This window comes from Cryptomeria japonica, chromosome 9 (assembly GCF_030272615.1).
Source record: "Cryptomeria japonica chromosome 9, Sugi_1.0, whole genome shotgun sequence".
Classification (NCBI taxonomy): Eukaryota; Viridiplantae; Streptophyta; class Pinopsida; order Cupressales; family Cupressaceae; genus Cryptomeria; species Cryptomeria japonica.
The window spans coordinates 256966322-256976218 of NC_081413.1; the positions used below are offsets into that span (position 1 = coordinate 256966322).

Here is a 9897-nt window from a genome sequence, read left to right on the forward strand (position 1 = left end):
GTCATTAAAATGGTAGAAACCTATAATATAATAAATATGCATACATCTAAAACAGAAATATATTTAAAATAAGTTACAACATACAAACTATTTAGTGAAAATCAGTCAAATGAAGTTTTGCTATTTCATTAGTTACAAACAAGAGAAATGTTCTATGAATCGTAGGTGTAGAACAAACAAAATATGCTTGTATGGTCTTGATAGCCTCCAGGAGGCATTATGCATATTGGCCACATTCCTAAATTAAACTTAGATCAGAGTTAACTATCTCCCCATACACAAGGCGAGACACTATTAGCATGATGAAATATATTCTACATCCTTTAAATTTAAAATATAAAGTCCGGCTTGCTATCACCCTGCATCCCACAAATGCAAACTCAGTTGGCCTGTTGGTTTCTTCATGGTGTTATGTTGTCACATCGGCCACATGACAATTCTGCAACACCAATCAAGAAATCCAAATCATGCAATTTATCATCCTACAATACACAATATTAATCGTAAGCCAGATTGGCCTCCTCAATTTTCATTTTGAGGGCCTCATGGGATCACTTGATTTCTTCCACCTCCAATTTAGTCAAATCATCTTGAGCTTGGCTTCCAAATTTTCAATCCTCCCATTCACCTTATCCCACTTTTCCGTAAGGCCAACAAATTCATTAGCAGATCTCCAAACTCTATCATCATCAATATCATCAATGTCCTCCAACCAGGTATTAGCCATAGCTTCAGCTCCAGCCACTGCCTCCAACTTGTTAATTTTCCATATCACCACATTCATCTGCCCAAAAAACCATTTCAACAAATCATCCTATCTTTGCACATCATCATGCAGGTCCTTCACAGTTTTGGTGAGGACCATAATCGAACTCGGGGGCTTGGTATTTGCGGGGAAGAAGAGTTTGTGGGAGGAATGCTAAGGTTAACATCATCCATAAAAAAGAGAGATTTTTTTGATATCCCATAAAATTATAACAAAACAAATATGCATACATCTAAAACAGAATTACATTTAAAATAGGTTACGATAAACAGAGAAACTAGTCTGTGAAAATCAGTCAAATGAATTTTCACTATTTCATTAGTTACACACAAAGAGAAATGATCTACGAGCCGCAGGTGTAGAACAAACAAAAAACTTGCAAAGTAGTCATAATAAGCAACGCTATGGCTGCGAGGGCGGAGATTAAAACCCATGGTTTTGAGCAATACGTGTCAAGAAATTCAATCCACAGGACTTTCAATTTGCTTCCTTTGTAATAAGTCTTGAGGCTTCTCCTGGCATCATTAACAGGTTTACAGTATGGTTTCCATGTTAAACTGCTCAAAATTTTCACAATCTCCACAATCTTATCATCACCCACGCCCAAGTTCACAAAGATTTCATTCGTTCTCAACACCTCAGCGTCTTTGGCGTCTTGTGTCAGCTCCTTCAACAGACGAGTAAAACCAATAACGGCGTTTTCTTCAATCTTTGGTGAGCACAACTCGAAGGCTATCAAGTTTCTAATGATCGTCTCTGTCATTTGACCAATTTTCAACTGAGGAAGATATAAGGTAGACTGGGCCTCGTCAAATCGTATCTGGTCAATGCCTCCCTCACAACGCCTGAATTTTACTCCGGCCTGCCTTAATTTTAAAGCAGAGGGAAGCGCAGTCTTTCCATAATTGCGAAATCGAACCTCAAGCTGTGCATAGCCCTCCTTATTATTACAATTACTTCCTCTGACCCAGAGACAATTGTTTTTAAGCCATGTAAAAGGAAACCAGCCATTAGTAGGGCGTTGGGCAGCTTGGTCAGCGCCCACAGGAGGCTTCCTATAAACTGTTGAATGGATGCAATGGAGGAGATGAAGATTGCAAACTAAATCTTGGTTTTCACTGCGTTCAATCCACAGTGTGGAGTACTCAGAGCATACTTTTGCAAGAAAGGCCTTAAAACATTGATTTGGATTACCAATAAAAGCATAAAGTGACTCTAAGGTGGATAAGGGGATCTGATTCTCCAATTTGAATACATCTTTCATGACACCCAACCACAGACCTGTACCTGACTTGAGATCATGGAATGGGTCGCCGTTATCTGAGGCTGATGGTCTTTGAGACTGCATTGATTTTTTCTCTTGTTGACGATTGACTACATGGTGTTTAAGGAAAAGGAGGAGGAAGGAAGCATCCCTAAACAGCATCATGGCGAAAGCCTCCTCGTTCAGATTTTGGAGAAATTGAGCGTCCCCATAGTAGTCCCTGTAGCGAAGGACAGCACTTCCAAAAAAGGTATCGTCCTGCAAATCTGAAAGGCTCCCCCCATCTCGAATTTTTTGAAGTGGAGCAAAGAAATCTGAGGGAAGCTTTTCCATAACCGCCCGTACAATGATCAGAGATTTCTCGGTTTCCATCTCAGCAAGGTGTGGTTTGAGGAAGTGATAGGGCCCTATCGACACCGCCTGAGGAGTGACGATGCAATCATTTTCTTTCAGCGTTATTGGCACCATGAAAATGCTTGCAAGTCTTTTATCGCTTCCTAATTCTGAAATGTATGAATTTTCTCGGTTTTCTTCCAACCACTGAATAACGTGAGTATTTTCATTGTACATGATGATTTTTTCAGGTTAGATATGCTATAACTCTACCGGGCTGGAGTATCGTCAAGGTTCTCGCTTCTTTACAAATATTGTAGACGCCTTCCCACCCAGTAATCATTCGCTCATCACCATTCATCTCCGGTGAATTCTTATTTGTCCATTAAATCACCTTATCATCTAATACTCTCTATCATTCATTCATAAGTTTATCACTTACAAATCTTATCGTCTATTCATCATCTAGGATGCACCTTAACATCAATTGGGATAGTGTGATGGTTTGAAAGTGGCAGTGTTGTGAGGATGGCGAACTTTCGGGGTGCGTGAAGTTTAGGGTTTGATGCAAATGGTAGGCAGAAGGCTCCGCGTTGGGGGGATGAGACGGTGTCTGATCCACTTCCCCCAAAGGACCCTTTTGGCGCTCAAGCTGGACACGTGCCGCAATGGGTTTTTCATGAAGGCAGATGGGTAGATGTGTTGGCTTCGCCCGCTCGGTTGTCGGAGGAAAAGACATTTCAATTTGTCCCTTCTTCTGCTTACTTCGGAGGGTTTTTCTGGCAAGATCAAAGATGGGCTCAAAATCAGGGAGCTCAACATAAGGGCAAACAGAAGTGGAGGGTTTCTAAAATAAGGCACATAATCATTTGGCGAATGCCCCTGCGAACTTGGTTAAGGATTTGGGGGTTCATGGTCAGAGTTTGGTTTTGCCCTCGCAGCCTGCTCCGATTTCGATCCCATTGATTGATGCTTCGGATGCCGTGTTGGGAAAGAAAGCTATAGATCTTCAAGGTCTTGCGGTTGTGATTCAGGTCTAGGGTGATCCTATTTCCCTTTTCAAGCTTCACCGTAAAATTCACACTCTATGGTATGGTACTTTGTTTTTTCATGTGCTTTCTGTAAGCTCTTTTCTTGTTATATTCGACTCAACATCTGCTAGGGATAAGGCTCTTAGTACTTCATTTTTTTGGCTTGGAAAAAATTTGATTTTTGTGGAAAGTTGGAAACCGTTTTTGGCAGTTTCTAGAGTTGGTCCAAAACAGGTCCCTATGTGGTTTAAACTTCCACTCTTACCATCTGAATTTATTGAATCTGATATATTATCAAAAATTGGGGATTCTTTGGGTAAATTCTTGATGTCTTGCTCATTGCTTGAGGGTGGGGTTCTGGTTGTTAAAATTTGTGTGTTAACTTGCCCTAACACTCAGCTACCAAATTTTTGTATTATTAGGTCTCCCTTTGGTTTATGGCGGCAAAATTTGGTTAAAGACTCGGGGGTTTTTGGTCCATCTATTGTGGCTATGGATTCCCCAATGTTTTTTCACATGAAATCCATCCATTTTGGTTCGGGGAAATCTGATTCTCCATTTGTGGAAAATGTGGAACCTCATACCTGGGAGAAAATACAATTGTCTGGTCCTGCTTTCAACCCTCCTCCCCTTGTGAATAAACCCATCTTTGCTATGGATTCTGAAGTGGCTTTCAATAATTATGTTCCTTCCACGAGGATTGGCTGTTCTAATACTCTTCAGTTAAACAAACCTACTATCTCTAATTTGGTCCCATCTTCTGAGACCAGGGTGGATCTGGGCATCTATGAGCCTGCGGTTGACTTGGGCATTAGCTTAGGGGCAGATATAGGTGCCCCTGGTTTTCTGTATAAAGTTATAGGTGTTGTAGCTACATCAACTAAGGGGACTTTATTAGAGCATGCTGAGGGTGAAAATGCTAATTCGGTGGACATTGTCCCAGATGACCTTCTTATTGCTCAAGTTCAGGATTTAGCCAATACTAATAAGACTCTTTTGGATTCCCCTTAGGCTAATAAGGTTATCTCGTCGATTTCAGTGGATTTAGGTGTTTTGGAGAATGATTTGGCTACTTTTCCCTTCAATAACCCTTTTGATCTCCTTGATAGGCATAAGGCGTTGGTGGTTCCAGGACTTGTGTCACCATTACCTCCTGTGGTCTCAGACAAAGAGGAGAATGGGGGAGATATGACGAATGTGGTGGCTACTTCAGGGCTTCCTTTGGTTCAAACTCCTCTGTTTCCTTTCTCACCCTTGTCTACTCCAGGGAAAAGGGGGCGTAAGCCTAAACATGTTAAAACAAATTTAGAAATTGTTGTGAGGATTCAATCTACTATTTTGTCTTCCTTAGAAACTTCGAAGAAGAAGAGGTCGAAGAAACCTTTTAGTCCCCCTATTACAAGAGCTCTAGCTACTAAACGTAGTCTTCATAAGGTTTTTTCGGTTGGGGTGCTTTCTCCAGTCTTGTTGAATGCTTTGAGGGGAGCTGAGGCCTCCCCTCAGGAAACATGAGGTTAATATCCTGGAATGTTAGGGGCTTAAATGCCCCTAACAAACGATGCTTGATTAAGTCACAATTAGACTTAATGAAGTGTGATTTGGTGCTGTTACAAGAAACTAAACTTAATTTGCAATCGGTAGATAGATTATTCTCCTCTTGGAAAGTTTGGAATTTTTGTTCATCTCCCTCTTTAGGGGCGTTGGGTGGGTTGGTTATTATTTGGAAGGATTCTTCTGTTCACTTCTCATTAGTTGTGTTATCATCTAATTGGATGCTTGGAATAGTTAAGAGTATAATGTCAAACTTAAAGTTTTGGCTTTGTAATGTTTATGGCCCTTCTAGGATTATAGAGAAAAGAATGCTTTGGAATTCCTTGATTACTCTCGCTACTCCTTTGTAGAATGTTTTTCTGATTTTTAGGGGTGATTTCAATGCAATTGCAAGTTTGAATGAAAAGGTTGGAGGAATTATTCCTAACAAACGCGTCATTTCAAATTTTTGCAACTTCATTCGGTCCTTGAGTCTAGTTGATTGTATGCCTTTTAATGGTTCATTTACTTGGACTAATATGCGTAGGGATTTTTCTCAAATTTCAGAAAGGCTAGATCATTATTTGGTTTCAGATAATTGGTTTAGTTCGGGATAGGATTTTGTATCCTCAATCCTTCCCTTTACCGGCTATGATCATTTTCCTATCCAGTTTGATATTTTTGAGGATAGGGCTCCTAAAAAGTTACCTTTCAAGTTTGAGCCAATGTGGTTTAGGGATCAATCATTTTTGCCTTCCTTAAAATCTTGGTGGAATTCAGCCCCTTATTTTCCTGGGTCTAGGATGTTTCAGCTAGTTAAAAAATTGGGCTTCTTGAAGACAAGAATAAAGGATTGGAACGTTCAACATTTTACGAATGTCTTTGGGGAAAAGGCTAGGATTCAAGAGGAGATTGAGCAACTTAACAATAAAGTCGTTGCTTTTGGTATGTCTGCTGCAATGTATGACGACCTTAAATCATTGAATGCTTAGTTGAGTGAGATTCTAGCTAGGGAAGAATCTTATTGGAGACAGAAATCTAGGGATCTCTGGCTCTCTGAAGGCGATTGAAATACCAAAATCTTCCATTCCTTCTCTAAGCTCAAGAGACTTCGTAGTCGAATCTCTTGTATTGTTGATTCCAAAGGGAATACTCTGCTAGAGGAAGATGAAATAGCTTTTGAAGCTGTTAGGTTTTTTAAATCCCTTCTCTCAGTAGAGCCAATGGTGGTTGATGAGGAATTTGTAAATTTGATCCCTCCCCTTTTCTCTCAAGAAGATAATAAGATGTTGATGGCCCCTTTTTCCTTGGCTGAATTAAAAGAGGTAGTCTTATCCATGCACCCGGAAAAGGCACCGGGACCGGATGGATTTATGGTATTATTCTTCTAGAAAAGTTGGGACTTTATAGGTAAAGATGTGTTGTTAGCCTTGGAGGAGTCTAGAAGAAATAGGGCGATTCTAAGAGAAATAAATACTACTCTTATTGCGATCATCCCTAAGGTAGATAATCCTACATCTTTTTCAGACTTTCATCCAATTGCCTTGTGTACCACTCTATACAAAATTTTTACTAAGGCAATTTCAGTTAGATTATCTAAACTCCTTCCTCGGATTATTTCGGTAGAGTAGGGTGGTTTTGTGCCTAGTCGGGAGACCCCTGAAGGAGCCATTGTTGCTCACGAAATTCTGCATTCTATTTCTCAGCAAAAGGTGTCAGCAATGATCCTTAAATTAGACATGCTTAAAGCGTATGATCGTGTCAATTGGCAGTCCTTGCTTGCTGTTTTGAACTGGTTTGGGTTCTCAAGGAGTTGGGTTAAGTGGGTTTATTCATGCATATCCTCCGCCTGCTTCTTAGTATTGATTAATGGGACTCCCTTGGGTTTTTTTGCTTCCTCCCGAGGTATTAGGCAAGGAGATCCCTTGTCCCCTTTTTTGTTTGTTATTCTGGCGGAAGCATTAAGTAGGGCTATTTCTAATACTATGGCTGTGGGTCGGTGGTTAGGTATTAGAATAGATGGCCTCCCTTCCTCACAATCTCAATGCTTATTCGCTGATGATACGCTTTTGTTTGGGAAGGCCACTATGACAGAAGCACGAGCTATTGAGAAAGTTATCTCTGACTATTCAGCGTTTTCTAGCTAAAAGGTTAATAAGGGAAAGTCCAAAATCTTTTTTGTCAATGTCCCCACTTTAGTTAGGGATAAGCTTATCCACTTTTGGAACTTTCAAGTTGGGTCTTTCCCTTGCATGTATTTAGGCATTCCCTTCTTTCTTGGGGCAAATAAGAACTCTTTTTGGGACAAAATTGTTCATTTATCTCCTCTAGAATTTCCTCCTGGAATCGTAAATGGTTAACATTGGCAGGCAAAATTCTTCTAATTAAATCAGCCTTGAGTGCTATACCTACATATCTAATGTCTATTCTACAGGCTCCCTCTCAAGCTGTTAAGCGTTTAAAGGTATCCCTCAGGTCCTTCCTTTGGAATGATAATTTAAGAGGTAGGAATAAGATTCCTCTTTTAGCATGGGATAAAGTTTGACGTCCCAAGGAGCTGGGGGGGGCGGGTATTCATGATTTGGCTATTCAAAATAAGGCTTTGGGGGCTAAGTTGATTTGGAAATTATACACAACTCCTAGTTGTAAATGGGCCTCCATTGTGCTTGCTAAATATTTAAGGGGTTCACCAAGAGAAAGGATTTTTATTGCAACTTCCCTTCCGAAGGGCTTTGCGTTCTAGAATTTTCTGATTTCATGTAGAGAGGTGATTTTGCTTCATTTATCCTGGGTTGTCCATAATGGGAGAAAGGCCCATTTTTTGGATGAAGTTTGGAATGGGCACCCATCTCTCTCATCTATCTGGGATTGGTCCCCTTTGCCGGAAATCCTTTCATCTCTTTGGGGACCTTTTGTTGCAGATTATTTTATCATTGACACTTGAGGACCTTGTGAAATTGTCAAATGGAAGAAATCCCTCCCTTGGCTATTAACATTAATATTGTTTTAGATTTTATTGAAGAACTTCATAAGAGACCTCTAGTTTTTCAATATAAAGAGGATTCATTGCTTTGGATTAAAAATGCGGCTAGCTCCTATTCGGTGAAAGAGGGGTACAATTCTTTGATCTAGACCCCTGTACCTTCCTGCTAGCCTACTAAGTTATATTGGAATTCTGTGTGTCTTCCAAAAGCAGGGGCTTTTGCCTGGTTAGCCATTCAAGATAGAATCCTCACTGGAATGCGTCTAGATAGGCTTGGGATTATGGTAGTTTTCCCATGTGTTTTTTGTGGTTATTGTATGGAATCGGTGGACCACCTCTTCCTGCTTTGTCCCTTTGCCTCTGAGTGTTGGTACTGGTTGTTTGGTATGTTAGGGTGGTCTTCTACTCTTTGCTCAACTCTTCTTTCACAATTTCAATCCTGGCCCTTGTTGTTTCCTGCTTCGTTCTATTCATCTTTGTGGATAGTTGCTCTATCTTTGATGATTTGGAATCTATGGCTAGAAAGGAATTCAAGAACTTTTAATCATAAGTTGACGTCTTTGTCAGACATCATAGGGAAAATCCAAGCCTCCATTAGTGAAGTAGTGCTTTCTTTCATTTATAAAAATTTAGGGCGACTAACAACCTTTTCTCATTGGGATAACTGGGTTACTTCGAAGTGCCCCTCTCTGCATTTATTGCCTTGTCATGGGGCTATTTCAGATGCTTTTTCTTCGCATCTTAAGTGAAAGATGGCTAAATGGAGCCCTCCCCTTTTTCCTTCCTTCAAACTTCAATTTGATGGGGCCACTAAGGGCAATCCGGGAAAGTCTAGGATTGGGGTAATTATCTTTGACCATTCTTCTAATATCGTCATGGCAGTTGGCAAATACATTGGTTATGGCACTAACAACATGGCTGAATTTCAGGCTCTATCTTTTGGACTTGATCTGGCTCATTCTCTAAATATCAAGGATATTGTTATTGAAGGGGATTCAATGCTTGTCTGTCAGGCGGTTGCTGCCAAAAAATGCATCTCTTGGCATATGCAGTACCTTCTGGAGAACATTCTTCTTCAACTTAATGGCTTCTCCACTTTCTCAATTTCCCACTATTTTAGAGAAATTAATGTGTTCGTGGATTTTCTTACAAGTAAGGTTATTAGTGATGGTGTAGACCGCATTTAACTTGCATCCTCGAACTTTCCTATCTCATGTATGAAAATTCTATCTTAAAATGCCTTCTTGATGTGGTTGTTCTTTCATAAGTGCCTATAATGAGGGTGTTTTGGAATAATACCATTGTTATTGACATTTATTGGGAGAATCTCCCCATTATTGAAGGGATATTTTTTGGTGGTAGCCTTGGAAATTCTCCTCACCTTATGGGGTATTTACTTCTTTGAATGTCTATAAGGGGGGTGTTGTCTTGCCTTATGATAGCACCTTTGTTATAGTCATCCCTGGAAGTGGAGCCGCTTTTAAGGATGGAGGGTGTTAGTCTCTGGGATCAGTTGACATTGATTTGATAGTTTTTTGTACTTTGGGTGATGTGGGTTGCTTGGTTTTGATTTCCTTTTTCTCGTTTGGTGGTTGAGGCTATGTTATTAGCTCTTTCATCATGATAGCTGGTGACATTGTTTCTTTTCGGTTTTTTGAGGCTGGTTTATATTGCTTTTTGGGATAATCATTAGATGATGTGGTTCAGCTTAAGTACTCTATCTGTTTTGCCAATCATGTTTTCTTAAGCGCAGTGGTGGCCGATTGTGTCATGATTTTTGGATCTCACATTCTGCGCATTGGTTTAGTAATTAAATCATTATGCTTTGCGGCTATAACGTTGGTGTGTTTCATTGATTGAGTTTTGTTGTATGTGAAGCATTTTCCATCATTCAGAGGTGTTATTTGGCTAGATATTCTCTTCGTATGATATTCTGATAATCATATCATGACAACCCCTGCTCTGTTATATATCTTTGATAGATATACAA

At 40.0% G+C, this 9897-nt stretch overlaps 1 protein-coding gene across 1 annotated transcript; it reads left to right on the top strand.

Moving 5' to 3' along the window:
• The first annotated feature begins 8659 nt into the window (after nt 1–8659).
• On the top strand, nt 8660–9094 carry LOC131034453 (uncharacterized). The gene has a single exon (XM_057965947.2). The coding sequence runs from the start codon at nt 8660–8662 to the stop codon at nt 9092–9094; it is 435 nt and encodes a 144-aa protein (XP_057821930.2).
• The last annotated feature ends 803 nt before the right edge of the window (nt 9095–9897 follow it).